This window comes from Salmo trutta, chromosome 14 (assembly GCF_901001165.1).
Source record: "Salmo trutta chromosome 14, fSalTru1.1, whole genome shotgun sequence".
NCBI lineage: Eukaryota > Metazoa > Chordata > Actinopteri > Salmoniformes > Salmonidae > Salmo > Salmo trutta.
The window spans coordinates 59,712,635-59,735,949 of record NC_042970.1 but is presented as its reverse complement, the minus strand read 5'-3'; the positions used below and the strand labels follow the sequence as shown (position 1 = coordinate 59,735,949).

The 23,315-nt window shown below is 42.9% G+C and overlaps 1 protein-coding gene across 3 annotated transcripts; it reads right to left on the bottom strand.

The window, feature by feature from the left end:
- Positions 1–3,615: 3,615 nt before the first annotated feature.
- tmem178a (transmembrane protein 178a) lies at positions 3,616–21,951 on the bottom strand. 3 transcript variants are annotated; one of them, XM_029776583.1, is made up of 4 exons: positions 21,087–21,951; positions 7,071–7,184; positions 4,835–4,972; positions 3,616–4,016 (listed from the first exon to the last, which is right to left on the bottom strand). In XM_029776583.1, the coding sequence occupies exons 1-4, from the start codon at positions 21,496–21,498 to the stop codon at positions 3,775–3,777; spliced, it is 906 nt and encodes a 301-aa protein (XP_029632443.1). In that variant the 5' UTR covers positions 21,499–21,951; the 3' UTR covers positions 3,616–3,774. The 3 variants fall into 3 exon arrangements, with proteins under 3 accessions (XP_029632443.1, XP_029632445.1, XP_029632444.1); XM_029776585.1 differs by having other exon boundaries at positions 21,788–21,951; XM_029776584.1 differs by lacking the exon at positions 21,087–21,951 and adding an exon at positions 10,179–10,800.
- Positions 21,952–23,315: the final 1,364 nt, after the last annotated feature.

Here is a 23,315-nt window from a genome sequence, read left to right as displayed (position 1 = left end):
TCATCCTTCGGACATTTTAAAGTGATCTTGAGTGATCTTGAGCCTGATGTGGTGACTATTGGGAAAGCAGCAGGTAAAATGAAAGCGCTTATATCTAACCTGTGCTAATCCCAAATCGTGCAATTATAACAGTGCACACGTAAATAATGTTTCAGAACCATGGACAGTACTGCAATTTGAGGTAAAAATAGAAGACAGTTGATTGCTGATTTCAGCTCCTTGGACACTGAACAGCATTGCACACAGTGCCGCTCCCAGCTCCCACCATAGACGATTATGGCAATACTGCTCCAGATCTCTGGTATCTAGTATTTTAACCATGCTCTGATGTGCTACAATGGTATACTGACAAGACTTTGTCATGAGCGCATGAAGGATCATTATGATATGACATTATAAGCGGGTCTTGAAAGTGCATTATAACAACATCATGCAGGCTTTTGTAACACAGGTAACACACAAAGACAAAGCTCAACATAAGGCATGTCATAAACTCTTTAGACACATTCTTGTTGATCACCTTTTATTTACAGCTCAATTTAAATATAGAAGACTTGAAGCTCAATGTACCATCTCAGAAATGCTGCTCTGCTTCTGACACAGCATGCTGAGTTGAACATACATAACCTGCAAGGTCCACACAAGTCATTTAATGTCCCCACAAGCCATTCAAGGTCCCTACAAGTCTTCCAGGTCAGATAAAGTCGTTGCGAAAGCTGGCCATTCCATGGGGCAGCATGTAACTTTCAGGGCCCACCCCTCACTGTTGGCTGCTCAGAACATGTGTGATGACGGTCCAACGCAAAAGTCTTACATCCATTCACGCGGCGTGTCAACATGATCTCATCCAGTTTCCACTGTTTTCACATTCCAATGTTGAATCGTGCATCATTTGTGTCCATGAGCGAGAAAAATGACTTTTTTCAACTTTGTAAGCAACAATCCCTGTAGTCCTTCGTCTATCATTGTCAGTATTCTTCTCACAGTCTGGCACACATTTTGAAATTATTAGTGATTATGCCTCATCTATTTGGGAAGGGACTGGTTAATGGGTTCGCTAAAAACTTTGTACAATTTGATTGCCGCAACTGAAATTACCAATAGAATCCGTCGGAATGTCATAGGCTGTGGATTACAGTTTTTTTCAATCCCTTTGGTGTAATTTTCACAAGTATGTGGTGCAATTTCACAACAAGCATACAAATCTAAACAGATCATTAAAATGGCTCATGTTTCAAAACTCTAAGCACATTTTCAATTGACTGAGTACAACAAACAAGTTCACAGTTATTGCATCATATCACTCTTTCAATTTGGATGTATATTCAATCTAAGTACCTGCTTTTCAAAATGCAGTATTCCCTTTATTTTTGATATGATTTTCTTATAATTTGTTAAGAATACAATTATCTATCCCTTAATACATCTGCTCAAAACTGAACCAAAATGATGTAATGCCTACTTTACGTATATAATGATGTAATGCCTACTTTACGTATATAATGATGTAATGCCTACTTTACGTATATAATGATGTAATGCCTACTTTACGTATATAATGATGTAATGCCTACTTTACGTATATAATTCGATAACTGCTGAACACTTTACATTTCTATATTTTTACCTCATAAATGTATCAGTTTGACATCAATTTATGTTGTAAGGTAAATCCAAATCATATATGGATGTGACTGTAAATACTACATCATTCTTTGTCAGCCAGTGTGCTCCAATAGGACAAAATGGAAAGAGTCACTCTATGTGCTATCATTTGGAATGATAGTGTAGTGTTGAAATACCTGTATTGTGTATAATAATATATTTCACTCATCATCTGAATTTCATTGGTACATTGTAAGCTGATGAATTTCAAGCAGAGCGACAGGCGATACTGTATTAGTTGACAAGTCACGTAGAAAAGGTGATCTTTCACAATGTTGCATGCGGCAGAAATAGCATACATCACCGTATTACGTTTTTACAGTAGCCAACTGCTTTACAATACCACTATTTCTGATGATTTGTCCTAAACTGTGCTGTATAAGGATTATGAAACTGTTAAACTGACATATTTCTCAACATGCTCACAACCTGCCATTGGATACAAATTGTTAAAAAAAATGGTATGTCAAGTTACAGTCAAATACTGTATGGAAAAATATATTTACCATCTAGTATTCTTTCTATTCAGCACTTCAAAAAGAACAGTTTTGAAATGTGTATCAGCAGTGCACAACCCAGGTATTTCAGCAGTGCATTGTGCACTACACTATAATCCCAAATTGCAGCACATAGTGACTCTTTCCCTTTTGTCCTATTGGAGCACACTGGCTGATGGAGAATGATGATGTAGTACTTACAGTCACATCCATATATGATTTGCTTTTACCTTCCAACATAAATTGATGTCAAATTGATACATTTAGGTAAAAATATAGACATTTACTGTGTTCAACATAGTATTCAACAATACGTTAACTAGGCAGTACATACTTGTGGTTCAGTAGTTATCAGTTTTGAGCAGTTTGATTAAGTGATAGCTTATTGTATTGTTAGCAAATGACAAGAAACTCATATCAAAATTAAAGTGAATATTGCATTTAGAAAAGCAGACACTTAGATTGATTATGTATTCAAATTAAAAAAAGTGATTTGGTGCAGTGAACAAGTGACTTTTGTTTGTTTTACTCAGTCAATTGAAAATGTGAGTTTTGAAACATGAGCGATTGTGATGATCTGTTTTGTTTTTTTGTGCTTGTTGTGAAAATGTACCGCATACTAGTGAAAATTGCCAAAAAGTGATTGAAAAAAACAACATCTGAAAAGGGTAGTTAAAATGACTACATGGTGAGCCGATCATTATCCTGATGTATTGGTGACCAAACAAAATGTGCTCATGGTATTTCATGGAAAACTTTGTTTTTGCATGAATGACTCAGGGGTGAAAGATGTGAAACCCCAATGAATTACACATGTCATCAGGTTAGAGTTTTGTACTTAAGAGTTTTGAAAATATATCACTTACATCTGAAAAAAAGAGGGTTCTTGCTTTTAAAGTGATACTAGTATTTTTATACAATGTCCATTTGATTCAATCTTACCAAACCACCCATAAGAATTATGCCTTTTTCGTATATATATGCTAATATATACACACATGTTTTAAGTGTGGGTTATGCCTGTGGGTATTTGCTTCGTTTCATGTTATTCACTCTCATTATTGTTCTCCATGTCTTGGAGAGAGAGAGAGAGACAGAGAGAGAGAGAGAGAGACAGAGAGAGAGACAGAGAGAGAGAGAGAGAGAGAGAGAGAGAGAGAGAGACAGAGAGAGAGAGAGAGAGAGAGAGACAGAGAGAGAGAGAGAGAGAGAGAGAGAGAGAGAGAGAGAGAGAGAGAGAGAGAGAGAGACAGAGAGAGAGAGAGAGAGAGAGAGAGAGAGAGAGAGAGAGAGACTGTGTGTGTGCTTGTGTACGCGTGTGTAGGTCCATATGTATGTGTGAGTTTGCCTGTGTGCACATACAAACACACACATAACACATCATAACAGCTGCACCTTCCATAACACCTCGATAAAGGATGGCGAGAGTCTACAAAAAAGACCAACAAGATTCTCACATCTCACTGTGGAAACTATGTTTTCATCTCTGGTTTCGTACAAATAAAACATCTCCTCTTATATTGGTCTTCAGTCAGCAACAAAATGTCCACACCAACAATTTATCCTCCGAATCTACAGGGGGCGCTCAATTCTCTCACACTGCTCATACCGCTCATACCGAGGACTCCCGGGCGGTTTTGGAGTGCAGGGCCTTGGTTTGGCTGAAGAAGGGGTAGGTGGTGCAGAGGCAGCCCGATGCCACGGTCAGTCCCAGGCTGACCCAGGCGCAGAAGATGGACCAGCCGTAGCCATGGTCCACGTCGCCGGGCAGTCCATAGATGAAGGGTGGGTTCCGGGAGAGGTCGTAGGAGACGCTGGCGGCGTAGGTGCACAAGGAGATGGTGCAGAAGATCCCTGGAAGGGACACATTTTTAGTTCCAAGATTTTTATTAAAGAGGTCATACAGGATTCAAATAACAACAAAGGACAGGCTAGACAGTTGAAGTAAGATCATGAGGCATTTATAAGTTATATTCTTCAAGAATCAATGGCTATATATTATTCATTAAAAAGTCTAAAAATTGATGTACCAATCCCGAATTGCCACTTTAATAACCATCTGCATGGAATGGTAATTCATGAGAATAACATCAATAAATAAACAAAAAAAAACAACTGAAATGAAAAATGAGCCGTCCTATTGTGTAATGTTGTAAATATGTTATAGGAATGTTTGCATACAACCATAGTCTCCTGTTTGTAGCGATTAGCTATTATGAATGGCTATGGCATGTTTTATTATGCATATTAACACCTGTGTGTAAGGTATTATGAATGCATCTGTATCCATTAGGCATTTACAAATTCTGCTAAAAAGGAGCCTTTACTGTATGTGTTTGATGAACACTTGGGAGGAAGATTTGGACGAGAGAAAGAGAGGGAGAGAGAGCGAGAGAGAGAGAGAGAGGGAGAGAGTGAGCGAGAGAGAGAGGGAGAGAGTGAGCGAGAGAGAGAGAGAGAGATAAAGGGGGAGAAAACTAAAGATAGAGATATAGAGATAAGCTGCTGTAAAAGAGGCACAGAGAGACAAAAGTTGAAACCAACAATGAAAGGGAAAGAGAAGCACACACTCTCTCTATATCGCTGTCTCTCTCTCTCTCTGTCTCTATATATCTCTCTAACACACACACACATAGGAGAGGTAGGGTGTTGGTAGTTGGCAGGCTTTGTACCTGCCATGAGGAAGAGCAGGCCGGAGACGTGCTGGGTGAGGCTCTCCTCCCAAAAGAAGCCCACTGTGGCCACAATGCTGCCACACAGCAAAACGGCAGCCGCCATCCCAAGGAACCCCGCCGTGATTCGCCGCAGATCTGAGACACACACACATATAAACATAGCACACACACACACAAGCAAGTACACAAAGATACAGACACCAGCATACACAAAAGCGAACACATGCACACACACACACACACACACGCGCGCGCACACACACACAAGTGAAAACATTAGCACACATGCACACACCAACATTTCCATGACAACCACCCCCTAGTAAACCCGCTCATGCTACCCCTCAACAGTCTCCAAACAAACACGGGAAACGTTTGATTTTATTAGGTAATACTTAGCTTTTTGTCTCCCCTGTCCTACATTTGTTACAACTCTGTCATAAGAATGACATGACGCCTGTCATAACGTAAAATGGCCAGCAACGACTGTTAAAAATAGGTGAATTTGAATGATTCCCTTAATGCGTCATGACAGAATTGTGCCTTGTTTTTCTGTACATGTTATGGCAAGCATTATGTTACTCAACACCCAACAGTGTTATAGCGGGATATGTAGATGGAAATATTCACTTCTTGCAACTATACTGTAACAACATTATGACACATTGATCATAAATCACATATCCGATACTATACTTTCCCCCCCAAAAAAATGTAGGCCTAGTCTGCATCTCATACATTTGTCAGATCGAGTTGCAGTATCCTAACACAGGATCTTACTCGAACAGGAAAAACACTGGTAACATCCCAAATAACACCCTATGCACTTAATAGGGAACAACTGTGCACTCAAAAGTAGTGCACTTAATACGGAATAGGGTGCCATTTGGAATGCGAACACTGTCTAAAGGTGGCAGGCAGACAAAGAAAACCAATCGTATTTTGACTTTGATGAATGTTCTTCCTCAGACTAGTTGTGCAGTAATAATAAGTGTGGAGTTAATATGTTTTTCTTTTACAAGCTGACATTTACTTCCTCCCTGTGAACATTTTCTATAACCATGTAGTAATCCGGTCATCAGGGGTCGGACACTGGAGTAGGAATGCTAGCTTCGAACGGTTAGCTTAACATATTCAGCATGTGGGTACAGTATTAGCTTCATTACAGATCATGGTTATCTGAAGAGATCACTATGGTTGTCTGAAGGTTCTAAAGGTTCCACAGCATGAAGCCAAATGAATATGGAGCACTGGGATTTGGACTTCCACTGTTATTTCATTATCAAACCTAGACACAACAGACATGTTCAGAACCTTTAGTCTACAGTACTGTACGAAGCACTGAAAAACACACATACAAAACATGTAACTATTTATACAAAAAAACACACAATACAAGAAGAAGAGCAAGTAACAGTAAAAAATTTACCCAATAAATAATGGAAATAATATGGGTAGGGATACAATGATATTGTTTGAGCAAAGATGGTGGTAGAAATTTGCCCCAAATCCTTAAGATGAAAGTTAGGGTCGCTATGTTTTTTGCACCAACCACTACCTGGAAAAGCTCAACTTAAAGGGCCCTAACACTACTCATGACAGACGTCAGACTATCCCATCGCAGACACCAACATAGATCAGTTGTAGGGCACCTAGAATCAAACTTCTCACACCACACCAAGACCATCTAACCATTGTTCAAAAGACTTTTGGCTCAGACCAAACCGGAAATGAGCTAGCATTTTCTACCTCTGGTTCGTTGGGCATTGCTATGGGGGAAATTAATGGGGAAAGAATGGGATTTTATGATAAACTCTGAAAATAAGATCTGAAGTTAACACAGGCTTAGGAGATCTTAGATGTTTTGTTCTAAGAGATAATATCAGTCAATTTACATGACCTTTATGAATTCTAAAGTATTTATGTGCTATATTTTTGATTACATAAATGCTTCAAAATTCACAAAGTGACATTAACTGAGGAAGATTATCTCATCGAACGAAACGTATAAGATCTCTTAAGCCTGTGTTTACCAGATACCTTATTTTTTGGCATATATCCACCCCCCCCCCATACATTTCCCCATAGGCTTTGGCCAATGAGCCATGTTGCAGTTAGCCTCCTTTAGTTCCTACAAAAAGACACCATTACTATTTCTCTCTATAAAAAACAGCTAGCCATGCAAGCGGTTTTATTGCTGATTGTTCTGGGACGTTGAGTTGGCAATACATACGTAAGAGATGCCATTCATCTTGCTGAATGGTTCTCGTCAGGTTGAGCGGGATGTTTCGAAGCCGAATAGGCTGAGAGAAATGGTACTTGACAGTTGTGCATCGGTCCGCAATACCTGTAGAGAGAATGGATTACTAAAAAGCTCTACGTTTTAACATTAGCACGTATGACTTTTGTTATGTGAAATCTTTGCCCTACTTACATATATTTACTTGACATTACCATAAGATGTATATGGCATAATGCCATATTATAATGGTTTATAATCATGTACTGTATAAAAGTTTCATTTAACTTTTAATGTCATAACAGCTTTATGTCAGTGATCGTTAACCTCTACGGGATCCCCCCCTCGGGATGGTTGAGCTAACGTAGGCTAATGTGATCAGCATGAGGTTGTAAGTAAGAAAAAAAAAATCCCAGGACATAGACATATCTGATATGGGAAGAAAGCTTAAATTCTTGTTAATCTAACTGCACTGTCCAATTTACAGTAGCTATTACAGTGAAATAATACCATGATATTGTTTCAGGAGAGTGCACAATTATGAACTTGAAAATGTATTAATAAACCAATTAGGCACATTTGGGCAGTCTTGATACAACATTTTGAATTGGATCTGTCTAAAACTTTGCACATATGCTGCCATCTAGTGGCCAAAATCTAAATGGTGCCTGGGCTGGAATAATACATTATGGCCTTATCTTTTACCAGATCTAATGTGTTACATTCTCCTACATTATTTTCACATTTCCACAAACTTCAAAGTGTTCTCTTTCAAATGATATCAAGAATATGCATATCCTTGCTTCAGGTCATGAGCTACAGGCAGTTAGATTTGGGTATGTCATTTTTGTGTCATAAACCAGGCATTGCATATTATACATTTACATTTACATTTTAGTCATTTAGCAGACGCTCTTATCCAGAGCGACTTACAGTAGTGAATGCATACATTTAATTTCCTTTTTTTTTTTTTATACAGGGAATGCTTATAACAGTGATATAAATTTGATGTGTCAGGTCACATTGTAAAGGGCAATACTCAATAAAACTTTTTTACCATCATTAACTGCCTCAAACTGTGACATTTGAGCTCTTGTATTTCCATGCAATGGCTAACTTGGTTTGAAAATAGTAAACACTGTGACATTTACTTGGCTTTGAAGCAACCTATGACTTGGGCTGTCCAGTTTCCTTTACACGCATGGCAGGCCTAGGTCTACTGTAGAGTTGAATTGGTATAGTAATCAACTATATGCAGGACAAATTCATTTAACTTGGCCTGTGCTGTTGCCTATTTTGTTATCTTTCCAAACTGGACAGGTTTAGACAGGTTTACATAGTGAGTTCTCAGTAACACTTTATAAGGTACCCTTTTTAATTTGTTTATAATGTATTTACAAATGATTAAATAACTGTTATAAGCCGTTTAGAAAAGGTACCTTTATAAAGGCTGCCTATAAAGTGTTACCAAGTTACCTTTGCTGATGTTACAGTGTCTCTAAAGGTGAGCTACTGTAAAATGTTGTCTCTTTCTTATATGAGAGTACAGTTGTCACATGTGTTCCCTCTCCGGCCTCTAGGTCACCAGGCTGCTCGTTATGGCGCCCACCTGTCACCATCATTACACACACCTGCGCATCATCAGACTCACCTGGACTCCATCACTTCCCTGATTACCTTCCCTGTATATGTCACTCTCTTTGGTTCCTTCCCCAGACGTCATTGTTTCTGTTCCAGTGTTTAGTCTGTGCGTTGTTCGTGTTTCTTGTTTTGTTTTATGTTGTGTTTATTTATTAAAACACTCACTCCCTGAACTTGCTTCCTGACTCCCAACGCACATCGTTGCAGAATGACGCCTCACCTAAGGGAAGTATCAGGGAGTGTTTTTATTTTGTTTGGTGGGAATGACGTCGGGTTCGGGAGCCGCTACAGGCTCTCATGCCTCAGACAGATCGCCACGCTCCCCTGCCTCCACCGGTTCGTCAGGCTCTCATGCCTCAGACAGATCGCCACGCTCCCCTGCCTCCACCGGTTCGTCAGGCTCTCATGCCTCAGCCAGATCGCCAGGCTCCCCTGCTACAGCCGGCTTGTCGGGCTTTCATGCCTTCACCGGATCGCCAGACTCCCCTGCTTCCACCGGCTTGTCAGGCTCTCATGCCTCAGCCGGATTGCCAGGCTCCCCTGCCTCAGCCGGTCTGTCAGGTTCCCGCGTCCCAGTTGGCGACAGGTTCCCACACATCAGCAGGGTTGACCGGTCCGCTCCTGATCCCCAGGATCGTCCCTTTGGTTGGCGTCCTGTGGCTGGAGCCGAACGCGCCGGGGAGGGGGTACCTTCACGTATGCTCTCTCCAGCTCTCTAGGTTGCCATGCTCCCGCGTCTCAGGCGGACTGACTGGTTTCCCGCGCCTCAGCAGAGGTGACCGGTCCGCTCCTGATCCCCGGGATCATCATTTTGGTCGGCAACCTGCGGCTGGAGCCGCGCATCGGGAGAGGTTACTGTCACGTGTGTTCCCTCTCCGGCCTCTAGGTCACCAAGCTGCTCGTTATGGCGCCCACTTGTCACCATCGTTACACGCACATGCACGTCATCAGACTTACCTGGACTCCATCACTTCCCTGATTACCTTCCCTGTATATGTCACTTCCTTTGGTTCCTTCCCCAGGCGTCATTGTTTCTGTTTCAGTTTCATGTCTGTGTGCTGTTAGTGTTTCTTGTTTTGTATTATGTTTCGTTTATTTTATTTGCTTCCCGACTCTCAGCACACTCGTTACAACAGTAGACGCCCCATGAGTCCTATGTTGCTGGTGAGAATAGACTCTTTGAACTTCTGTCCTTATTTCCGACTGAGCTCCTACAACTTGAATTGGTGGGACAAAATCTAGACAGTTTCCCATCGAATGAAGCACTGATGCTCTTTAAAACACTTTTTTATTCAAAATCTTAACACACATTCAAAAGAAGTATCATAGGAATCATTGTAGATCAGTCTGTGGTCCACATCTATATAATGCATGGGAACCGCTACCATTTCATACTTGGTAGAAATTATGAAACATCATCATGTGCATATTGAGAGCATGCTTTGAAGTGAGTGCTCACACCTGTGTTTGATCTCTCACTGTGAGGATGAGGCGTGTGAGGCTGCGAGCTGAGTATCTGCATCTCATGCTCAGAGAGTTGGGAGGTTGTGTGTTTATTTACAATAGCCAACACTCTGTGCCTTTGCATAGATATGAGTAGCTCTGTTCGCAGTCCCTGGTTGTGTCCCAAATGGCACCTTATTCCCTATACACTCTTAGAAAAAAGGGTTCCAAAAGTGTTTTTCGACTGTCCCCATAGGAGCACCCTTTTTGGTTCCAGGTAAAAACCATAGACATTAAAATCAGTAGATAGTGATAGCGCTGACGTCATCCATGTATTCCTATGGAAAACTCCCGATTGGCACATGAAGCCGGAAGTATTTTAATTTTAAGCACGCCATATTGCTGAATGGGGCAAAATGGCCCCCCAAAAATTGTTAAGGATCATGGTGAAAGTGGCTGTAACTAGCAAAGGATCATGGTCGATGTAGTCGTTTTCATCCTGCCTGAGAGAGTCAACTGGGAGCCTCCTCGTAGCCTTCCGGCCATGATTGGTCTGTGTCAGCACGTGGTCCTGTGTGACAACAAATGTAGTAGTCAGAATGGATCCCTATTTAATTAAATATCTCGGTTTGTCAAATGAAATCAAATTTTATTGGTCACATACGCATGGTTAGCAGATGTTAATGCGAGTGTAGCGAAATGCTTGTGCTTCTAATTCCGACCGTGCTGTAATGAGTAATCTAACAATTTCACAACAACTACCTTATACACACAAGTGTAAAGGAATGAATAAGAATATGTAAATATAAATATATGGATGAGTGATGGCCGTGCGGTAGTTGGTATAGAATACAGTATATACATATGAGATGAGTAATGTAGGATATGTAAATATTATATAAAGTGGCATTGTTTAAAGTGACTAGTGATACATCTATTACATCTATTTTTTTATTATTAAAGTGGCTAGAGATTTGAGTAAGTATGTTGGCAGCAGCCACTTGTTTAACCCCTGGTCGGGCTCATACGGGACGGACATCCAGCGAAAAATCCTATCGCCATTAGCATAACAAAATGTAATATATATATTTTTTCAAATATAGGACTATGTTATATCGTTTTATAGATACACCTCTCCTGAATTGAACCACGTTGTCCGATTTCAAAAAGGCTTTACAGCAAAAGCAAAACATTAGATTATGTTAGAGGACTATATCGTAAAAGTAGCCACATAGCCATTTTCCGACCAACCACATGCATCACAAATAACCAAAAAACAGCTAAATGCAGCACTAACCTTTGACAATCTTCATCAGATGACACTCCTAGGACATCATGTTACACAATACATGCATTATTTTGTTCGATAAAGTTCATATTTATATATAAAAACAGCATTTTACATCGGCGCGTGACGTTGACTAATTATTTTCCCTCAAATGCATCCGGTGAAACAGCGCTACAATTTACTAAATTACTATTCGAAAACATTTTTAAAATGTAATATTGTCATTCTAAGATTTATAGATGAATATCTCTTGAAAGCACCTGTAATGCCAGATTTAAAAATAACTTTACTGGGTAATGTCACATCCTGACCATATACTTAGGTAATTTTTGTATTATATTTGGTCAGAACGTGGCAGAGTTATGTTTGGTTATGGTATAGTGGGGTTGTTCTGTGTTGAGCTTTGCTTTGCAGACTGTCAGTTTATCGTTCGTTTTCTTGTTTGTTGTTTTTGTATTCGTGTTGATTTCATTAAATGTTCAAGATGAACTCTATCGACTCTGCTGCGTATTGGTCTACCTTTTCCGATGACGATTTCGCACTATCGTCAGAAGACGAAGACAACCGTGACAGAATTACCCACCAAACCAGGACCAAGCAGCAGAGGAACGAAGAGGAAGGATGGACATGGGCCGAGTTAAGGAGGAGCATTGCCAGGGCGATGGAAGAGTTTAGGGAGACCGAGAGGCATCCCCAAGAATTTTTTAGGGGGGGGCACAAGGGCTGTTTGACGGGGCAGGAGCTGCCCGCCAGTCAACAGTCACCAGAGCTGCCCGCCAGTCAACAGTCGTCGGAGCTGCCCGCCAGTCAACAGTCGTTGGAGCTGCCCGCCAGTCAACAGTCGTCGGAGCTGCCCGCCAGTCAACAGTCGTCGGAGCTGCCCGTCAGTCAACAGTCGTCGGAGCTGCCCGCCAGTCAACAGTCGCCGGAGTGGCCAGACTGCGCTGAACTGCCGGAGTGGCCAGACTGCGCTGAACTGCCGGAGTGGCCAGACTGCCCTGAACTGCCGGAGTGGCCAGACTGCCCTGAACTGCCGGAGTGGCCAGACTGCCCTGAACTGCCGGAGTGGCCAGACTGCCCAGAACTGCCGGAGTGGCCAGACTGCCCTGAACTGCCGGAGTGGCCAGACTGCCCAGAACTGCCGGAGTGGCCAGACTGCCCTGAACGTCCCGATTTGCCAGACTGTCCCGAGTTGCCAGACTGCCCAGACTGTCCCGAGTTGCCAGACTGCCCAGACTGTCCCGAGTTGCCAGACTGCCCAGACTGCCCCGAGCTGCCAGACTGCCCCGAGCTGCCAGACTGCCCCGAGCTGCCAGACTGCCCAGACTGCCCAGAGCTGCCAGACTGCCCCGAGCTGCCAGACTGCCCAGACTGCCTGGAACGGCCAGAACCTGAGCCGCCTCCAATATAGGTGGGTTGGGGAGGGGGGGTGTAGCACTGTGCCGTCGTTGACGGCAGCCACCCTCCCTTCCCTCCCTTTAGTTAGGGGGTTAATTGTGTGTTTTTGTTTTTTTCGGTTGGTTTGGTGCATTCAGTGTATGCACCTTTAAGGGGGGGTAATGTCACATCCTGACCATATACTTAGGTAATTTTTGTATTATATTTGGTCAGAACGTGGCAGAGTTATGTTTGGTTATGGTATAGTGGGGTTGTGAGTGTTGGGTTAGGTTCTAGGTTAGGTTTTCTATGTGTAGGTGTATGTCTATGTTTGGTTAATTGGGGTTGGGACTCTCAGTTGAAGGCAGGTGTTGTCTATCTGCCTTTGATTGAGAGTCCCATATAGTGGGGTGTGTTTGTGTTTGGGATTTGTGGGTAATTGTATTTTGCACTGTGTTTCGTTTCACCTGTGAAACTGTCACCTTTCTCCTTTGCGTATTTATTTTGTTTTGTCGTTCCCATCTATAATAAATATGATGTGGAACAGTCAACCTGCTGCGTATTGGTCATCGAGTGATTTCGATATATCTTCCGATGAGGGAGAATACGAGGATCGTGACAGGTAATCACACTTTGCGATAAAAGGGGATGCGATACTCAGAAAAATAGGCTACCGTTACAGGTCAGCGCCATCTTGGAACAATCGCATATCAAATCTACTCTTGTATACTATTGTCAATAATCCCTTACCTTTGATTTTCATCAGAAAGCACTTCCAGGAATCCCAGGTCCACAACAAATGTATTTTCGTTCGAAAAAGTTAATCCTTTACGTCCCAATAGCTTGTTCTTGTTAGCGCGTTCTGAAGGCTGCTCCAAAACTTCTGTCGGCTGCGGGACTCCTCTTTCAATAAAATGCATTTTTTTTTAAATGTAGGTTCGTTCAAACATGTCAAACGTTGTATAACATAAATCTTTAGGGCCTTTTTCAACCAGAGCTCCAATAAGATTCAAGGGGGACGATTGCATTGTCTTTCAAAACATTTCGAAAGGGGAGGGTAGCCAGGGGCGCCGGCGTCATAATGGTGATGGCCCTCCTCATGTGACCACTTTCCACAGCGTCTCATTCAGTCAGTTTTCACAGTAGGAGACTCAAACCACTTTGTAAAAACTGGGGACATCTAGTGGAAGCAATAGGAAGTGCTCAATGAACCATTGCTCACGGTGTGATTTATAGGCAAAGTGATGAAGTTGAGTCCGCAATTCAGAATTCCACATCCTGTTACGATCGGTCTCGGGGTTTTGACTGCCATATGAGTTCTGTTATACTCACAGACACCATTCAAACAGTTTTAGAAACTTTAGGGTGTTTTCTATCCACAAGTTTAAAATGGGCACAAATTTTTTTCAAAAATCGCTGTAGCGCCCCCTATCCTAGGCGACCGTCAAGAGGTTAACAGTCTGATGGCCTTAAGATAGAAGCTGTTTTTCAGTCTCTCGGTCCCAGCTTTGATGCACCTGTACTGACCTCGCCTTCTGGATGATAGCGAGGGTGAACAGGCAGTGGCTCGGGTGGTTGTTGTCCTTGTCCTTTTGGCCATCCTGTGACATCGGGTGCTGTAGGTGTCCTGGAGGGCAGGTAGTTTGCCCCCGGTGATGCGTTGTGCAGACCTCACTACCCTCTAGAGAGCCTTATGGTTGTGGGCGGAGCAGCTGCCGTACCAGGCGGTGATACAGCCTGACAGGATGCTCTCGATTGTGCATCTGTAAAAGTTTGTGAGTGTTTTCGGTGACAAGACAAATTTCTTCAGCCTCCTGAGGTTGAAGAGACGCTGTTGCGCCTTCTTCACCACGCTGTCTGTGTGGGTGGACCATATCAGTTTGTCTGTGATGTGTACGCCGAGGAACTTTCCACCTTCTCCACTACTGTCCCATCGATGTGGATAGGGGGGTGCTCCTCTGCTGTGTCCTGAAGTCCATGATCATCTCCTTTGTTTTGTTTGACGTTGAGTGTGAGGTTATTTTCCTGACACCACACTCCAAGGGCCCTCACCTCCTCCCTGTAAGCCGTCTCGTCGTTGTTGGTAATCAAGCCTACCACTGTAGTGTCGTCTGCAAACTTGATGATTGAGTTGGAGGCGTGCATAGCCATGCAGTCATGGGTGAACAGGGAGTACAGGAGAGGGCTGAGAACGCACCCTTGTGGGGCACCAATGTCGAGGATCAGCGGGGTGGAGATGTTGTTTCCTACCCTCACCACCTGCGGGCGACCCATCAGAAAGTCCAGGACCCAGTTGCACAGGGAGGGGTCGAGACCCAGAGTTTTGAGCTTAATGACGAGTTTGGAGGGTACTATGATGTTAAATGCTGAGCTGTAATCGATGAACAGCATTCTAACATAGGTATTCCTCTTGTCCAGACGGGTTAGGGCAGTGTGCAGTGTCATTGCAATTGCGTCATCTGTGGACATATTGGGGCGGTAAGCAAATTGGAGTGGGTCTAGGGTGTCAGGTAGGGTGGAGGTGATATGATCCTTGACTAGTCTCTCAAAGTACTTCATGATGACGGAAGTGAGTGCTACGGGGCGATAGTCGTGTAGCTCAGTTACCTTAGCTTTCTTGGGAACAGGAACAATGGTTGCCCTCTTGAAGCATGTGGGAACAGCAGACTGGGATAGGGATTGATTGAATATGTCTGTAAACTCATCAGCCAGCTGGTCTGTGCATGCTCTGAGGATGCAGCTAGGGATGCTCTCTGGGCCGGCAGTCTTGCGAGGGTTAACACGTTTAAATGTTTTACTCACGTTGGCCGCAGTGAAGGAGAGCCCGCAGGTTTTGGTAGCGGGCCATGTCAGTGGCACTGAATTGTCCTCAAAGTGAGCAAAGAAGTTGTTTAATTTGTCTGGGAGGAAGACGTCGGTGTCCGTGACGGGGCTAGTTTTTTTTTTGTAATCCGTGATTGGACTGTAGACCCTGCCACATATGTCTCGTGTCTGAGCTGTTGAATTGCGACTCTACTTTGTCACTATACTGACGCTTAGCTTGTATGATTGCCTTGCAGAGGGAGTAGCTACACTGTTTGTATTCAGTCATGTTTCCGGTCGCCTTGCCATGATTAAAAGCAGTGGTTCGCGCTTTCAGTTTTGCGCGAATGCTGCCATCAATCCACGGTTTCTGGATAGGGAAGGTTTAAATAGTCGCCGTGGGTACAACATCACCGATGCACTTGCTAATAAACTTGCTCACTGAATCAGCGTATACATCAATGTTGTTGTTGAGGATATCCAGAACATATCCCAGTCCCTGTGATGGAAGCAATCTTGAAGCGTGGAATACGATTGGTCGAACCAGCATTAAACAGACCTGAGCACAGGCGTTTCCTGTTTTAGTTTCTGTCTATAGGCTGGGAGCAACAAAATGGAGTCGTGGTTAGATTTTCCGAAAGGAGGGCGAGGGAGGGCTTTGTATGCGTCACGGAAGTTAGAGTGGCAATGATCCAGAATGTTTCTAGACCAGGTCGCGCATTCGACATGCTGATAAAATTTAGGGAGCCTTGTTTTCAGATTAGCTTTGATAAAATCCCCAGCTACAATAAATGCAGCCTCAGGATATATGGTTTCCAGTTTACATAGAGTCCAATTAAGTTATTTCAGGGTCGTCGAGGTGTCTGCTTGAGGGGGGGGGGATATACACGGCTGTGATTGTAATTGAAGAGAATTCTCTTGGTAGATAATGCGGTCGGCATTTGATTGTAAGGAATTCTAAGTCAGGTGAACAAAAGGACTTGAGTTCCTGTATGTTGTTGTGATCACACCACAACTCGTTAATCATAAGGCATACACCCCCGCCCTTCTTCTTACCAGAGAGATGTTTGGTTCTGTCGGCACGATGCGTGAAGAAACCGGGTGGCTGTACCGACTCTGATAACATATCCCGAGGGAGCCATGTTTCCGTGAAACAGAGAATGTTACAATCTCTGATGTCTCTCTGGAAGAAAAATCTTGCTCGAATTTCATCTACCTTGTTGTCAAGAGACTGGGCATTGGCGAGTAGTATACTCGGGAGCGGTGAGTGATGTGCCCGTCTACGGAGCCTGACCAGAAGACCGCTCCATCTGCCCCTTCTGTGGCACCGCTGTTTTGGTTCGCCTACTAGGATCCGATCCATTGTCCTGGGTGGTTGTCCAAACTGAGGATCCTCTTCGGGAAAGTCGTATTCCTGGTCGTAATGTTGGTAAGTTGACGTTGCTCTTATCTCCAATAGATTTCCTAGGGTAACAATGTAAGAAATAATACATTAAAAAAACGAAATACTGCATAGTTTCCTAAGAACGCGAAGCGAGGCGACTATCTCTGTCGGCGCCATCTCGTTATTGTAGCAAACTTTTAAATAATTCACTGAGGGGATCGAACTTGACCATAATAAACTGGATTGAGCCCAAAATGGCAACCCTTCCAAATAAAATTTGGCCGTTCAGGGGATCGTAATTTACATAGATTTTCTAGGGCAGACAAGGGCTTTTGGCACCACTAGGTTGCTACACAGTAGCCAACCAGCAGAGCGTGTGACTTCACGCTCCAGACTGGACACCGGGAGCCTGTGTAGAACCCTTTTTGGTTCCAGGTAGAACCAAAAAGGGAACCCAAAAAGGTTCTACCTGGAACCAAAAAGGGTTCTTCAAAGGTTTCTCCTATGGGGACAGCCGAAGAACACTTTTAGGTTCTAGATCGCACCTCAGGGATGCTGGCCTTCTAGGCAGAGTTGCAAAGAAAAAGCCATATCTCAGACTGGCCAGTAAAAATAAAATATTAAATGGGCAAAAGAACACAGACACTGGACAGAGAAACTGCCTAGAAAGCCAGCATCGCGGAGTTGCCTCTTCACTGTTGACGTTGAGACAGTTTTTTTTGTGGGTACTATTTAATGAAGCTGCCAGTTGAGGACTTGTGAGGTGTCTGTTTCTCAAACTAGACACTCTAATGTACTTGTCCTCTTGCTCAGCTGTGCACCGGGGCCTCCCACTCCTCTTTCTATTCTGGTTAGTGCTAGTTTGCGCTGTTCTGTGAAGTGAGTAGTACACAGCGTTGTATGAGATCTTCAGTTTCTTGGAAAATTCTCGCATGGAATAGCCTTCATTTCTCAGAACAAGAATAGACTGATGAGTTTCAGAAGAAAGTTATTTGTTTCTGGCCATTTTGAGTCAGTAATCGAACCCACAAATGCACAGGAATGATGGTTGCTGATAATGGGCGTCTGTACGCCTACGTAGATATTACATAAAGAATCTGCCGTTTCCAGCTACAATAGTCATTTAAAGCATTAACAATGTCTACACTGTATTTCCGATCAATTTGATGTTATTTTAATGGACAAACAAATTGCTTTTCTTTAAAAAATAAGGACATTTCTAAGTGACAGCAAACTTTTGAATGGTAGTGTAAGTATTCAGACCCTTTGTTATGAAACTCGAAATTTTGCTCAGGTGCATCCTGTTTCCATTGACCATCCTTGAGATGTTTCTACAACTTGACTGGAGCCCACCTGTGGTAAATTCAATTGGTTGGACACGATTTGGAAAGTTACACACCTGTCTATATAAGGTCCCACAGTTGACAGTGCATGTCAGAGCAAAAACCAAGCCATGAGGTCGAAGGAATTGTCTGTAGAGGACAGGATTGTGTCGAGACACAGATCTGCGAAAGGGTACCAAAAAATGTCTGCAGCATTGAAGATCCCCAAGAACACAGTGGCCTCTATCATTCCTAAATGTAAGGTTGGAACCACCAAGACTCTTCCTAGAGCTGGCCGCCTAGCCAAACTGAGCAATCGGGGGAGAAGGGCCTTAGTCAGGGAGGTGACCAAGAACCCTGATGGTCACTCTGACAGAGCTCCAGAGTTCCTCTGTAGAGATGGGAGAACCTTCCAGAAGGACAACCATCTCTGCAGCACTCCACCAATCAGGCCTTTATGGTAGAGTGGCCAGACGGAAGCCACTCATCAGTAAAAGGCACACGATAGCCCGCTTGGAGTTTGCCAAAAAGGCACCTAAAGGACTCAGACCATGAGAAACAAGATTCTCTGGTCTGATGAAACCAAGATTGAACTGTTTGGTCTGAGTGCCAGGCGTCACATCTGGAGGAAACCTGGTACCATCCCTATGGTGAAGCATGGTGGTGGCAGCATCATGCTGTGGGGATGTTTTTCAGTGGCAGGGACTGGGAGACTAGTCAGGATTGAGGGAAAGATGAACGAAGTAAAGTACAGAGAGATCCTTGATGAAAACCTGCTCCATAGCGCTCAGGACCTCAGACTGGGGTGAAGGTTTACTTTCCAACAGGACAACGACCCTAAGCACACAGCCAAAACAACACAGGAGTGACTTCGGGACATGTCTCTGAATGTCCTTGAGTGGCCCAGCCAGAGCCCGGACTTGAACCCGATTGAACATCTCTGGAGACACCTGGAAATAGCTGTGCAGCGATGCTCCCCACCCAACCAGACAGAGCTTGAGAGGATCTTCAGAGAAGAACGGGAAAAACTCCCCAAATACAGGTGTGCCAAGCTTATAGCGTCATTTCCAAGAAGCCTCGAGGCTGTAATCGCTGACAAAGGTGCTGAGTAAATGGTAATTTGCAAAATTAATTTACTGAGTAAATGGTAATTTGCAAAAATATCTAAAACCTGTTTTTGCTTTGTCGTTATGGGGTATTGTGTCTAGATTGATGAGGGGAAAAAAACTATTTCATTTTAAAATAAGGCTGTAACAAAAAAATGTGGAAAAGGTCAAGGGGTCTGAATACTTTCCTAATGAACTGTATATATGGTTCTATGTAGAACCCTTCATGCCTTCCCAAAGAATCCTTCTTGCCTTCCAATCATCATATAACCCTTTCTTCCAAAAACGGTTCTTAGGATGTTAAAAGATCTAGGTTAGAAACCTTCGCCTTCCAAAGAATCATGTCTTCCAAAAAGGGTTCTTCTGATCAAAACGGTTCTTGGTAGAACCCTAACCTTCCGCAAAGAACACTTTTGGAACGCTATTTTCTAAGAGTGTATGGGCACAATTCTTCACAGGTTGAAGCAGGTATCAAATGAAATCCACATTGACAGAAATCAAACGGTATGTGTTGAAGCTCGAGGTCCTTCACATGACACCTCAGCTGTTTTAAATGCAAGGTGGCAAGTGGGTTTCGGTGACATTTAACCGCTGGCTTAATCAGAGCGACATTAATCTTGATGGACTGGACACTGCGTGGAAAAGTTATCCTTTCATCCTGATCGACTTTTTGAATTTCAACCTTAAAAAGACTTTGTAGGAACTTGAACTTCAGCACATTGGGCATGAATTCAGTTTTAGAAAAAGGTTTATTCTGGCGTTTCCCTGAAGGAGATCCCTTTATGGTTGTAGGTAGAACACTTTCAATCAAATAAACCTTTTAGATCCCTTTTTTTCCATAGAGAAGGTTCTTAAGAACCCTGTAGGATTCCATGTTGAACACTTTTCCATGTAGAATAAAAAATTGCTTCAAAGGGGGTTCTTCGTGGGTAAAAAAAAGGTGATATCTGGAACCTAAAAGGGTTCTTAGGCTGCCCCTTCCAGATAGAACCCTTTTGCTTCCAAGTAAAACCATTTTGGGTTCCATATAGATCCCTTTCCACAGAGGGTTTAACATGGAACCCAAAATGGTTCTACCTGGAACCAAAAAGGGTTTAACTGGAATCAAAAAGGGTTCTCCTATGGGTTTCTAAGTGTAGCCAGTCAACACTTTGGCTTTTGTAGCCCTATAGATGGCTCTATTGACAATTTCACTGGGATAACAACATAAACAAACATTTCCCAGGCCTGTCTACAACGATTACCACTGTGGGAAAATGAGAGGGAAATAAATGTAAAAATGTTCCTAATAAATTAGCCTATTAATAACCTAAATCATTAGGCTATAATTTCCCAGCACCCTCATCATGATGCGACAATTATAGAAATCATAATAGCCTACTAAAGCAAGCCTTGGTAATGAGTTTGAAATAGCAATTAATGTTCCTGGAAATTAGTTTGGGCGTGTATAATCATGAGCCCTTGTGTATGAGCCCTCATACACCTTGTTTTGACGCAATGCACGTATGCAGAATCATCACCACAGATGGAGCTACCTCGATTAACGGGATGCAAAACAGTACTTGCCTATAGTCAGGGATTATTGACAGCACATTTGACTACTGTTTTTCTTTTCTCCCACTTTTAAGTGTGCACATTAAAACTTACCCTTTGATATGAGTTTATCGATATCCCGGTCCATGCCTTGAAAGTAGCATTTTCTCCAGAGTCCAGAATATGTGGAGAACAACGGACGCCCACATTCCGTCTCAAGAATCCCCATCCCCAGTATCGCCCTCCAGTTCTCAAGTAATTCCTCCTCTCTACTCCCGACGTGAATCGGCTTCATAAGCGCCACGTTCCGTTTGGAGTTGCCGTTGTCCACAAGAGGCAAGTGGTATATAGGCATCTCCCTGTTTTTCTGGTCGTTAGAATCCGACCCATACTTGTCGCAGTTCTCCTTATGCCTTCTGGTGTCTGTCTCGTACCAATGGTCGGTGAAGATAGCGGTGACCAACAAGAGTAAAGAGATAACGCTCATGGACAAGCTCAGAGCCGTTGCAAGAGCTTGTTTCTCCATGGTTTGAACATCAGCGCTCGGCGCTATGCGCACAGTTCAGACGTGTTGACAGTTGGACGCCCTTCTTCCAGCACCTGCTATTCCAGTTACTACGCATTTTTACGCATCCTCTGACCTGCGAACATGGTCCACAGTCGAGAGCGCATTGGCATTGGCTGCTTCCCACCCGCGGGTTGCTGAAAATGGAAGACACAACAACACAGGTGGATCGGTACGGTGTCCGCAAGCGTGCTGGGTGTGGGGTAAACTCCGCACTTGCCTCTCTGTGCTTGAGATTACTAGTGTTTACCTGCAGAAACCACACCACCCCTATCGCTCTTTCCCTCTCCTCAGCACCTGGGCTTGTCCTCTTCGTCCGTGACACAGTCGGGTAAAACTGAGGGCTCCTCCTATTCGCATGGAGAGGAAAATGACCATCTCCCGGAGGCGACATACAGCGTGTGTGAGGGAATGTCAAGGTTGTCCTACTCTTTCACAGTCAGTAATAAAGATGGGTGTGTCTATAAGAGAAAATAATGGTTTCCTGTAACTTAACCCTTGCATCCTCATTTTGATAAAACATCAATTCCCCCAATACACCAAGTAACAAGTAACAGTTTGATAATTTTAATGTGTAAAACTTACATTTCTCTCTCTCTCTCTCTCTCTCAGATGCAGACACACACACACACACACACACACACACACACACACACACACACACACATCAAACATACGAAACAGGCCGAAACGTTTGTCTATCTACCTACCCCTAAATTAAATTAATACTAAAAAGAAACCTTGAATCTCCTTTTTGAGTGCGGACCAGCTACAATGTTGGAATTCTATTACATTTTCGTCAACGCACCTGTTCTGAGCACAGTGGTCACACAAACTATGAATGATATGAGCCATTACTGCAGTACTCTCTCTCTCTTACACATACACACACACACTACCAAAGAATTGACTACCATTCAAAATCCTATTTTCACTAACCCCTAAACCTAACCATTAAACCCCTAATCCTAAACCAGACCCAAACTCCTAATTCTAACCCTAACCCTAATTGTAACCTAACTCCTAAGCCTAAAATAGCCTTTTTCCTTTTGGGGAAGGATGGCGAAAAGTCCCCAATTTTCCTTGTTTTACTATCCTTTACTGTCCCCACAAGGATAGTGAAACCAAATACACACACACCCACACAATGGCCATATCAAAGTGAACTAATGAACAGAGTTCATGAACTGTACATAAAGCTTTCAGGGGACATATCCAAAATGTCAGGATTTTCAACAGTCCCCAAACAAATGATCAATAGCCATTTCAGCATCATGCTATTGCAAATCTATTCTGTCACAGTATCAAAGTCTGAATTGAGCTCATAGTGATTAAATAATTGCCACAAAGCGAGCATTGCTGAAATAGATTTGTGGGTGTTTATTTGGCTTTTTTGATCTGCGCCCTTGCCAGCTCTAATAATGGCCCATTAAAATGGAGCCTGGATGTGTGCCTGGCATGACAAAAATTGCATAAATAAACATGTAAATGATGATGACAATGATTGCAATCTGTACTGCTGGAGTGAACATTGAGCAATTAAATTGGCACATTTCCTAGGTTGACCAAATTGGTACAAATCACAAATAAAATAAAATATTTTGTCACATGCGCGAATACAACAGGTGTAGACCTTAGAGTGAAATGCTACTTAAAACTGCATTGTTGGTTAAGGGTTGTAAGGAAAATAAGTGTAAAGAAAGTAATAAATAAATAAATACTAGAAAAATAATAATAACAAAATATAAAAATAACAAATACTTAAAGAGCAAAAATAA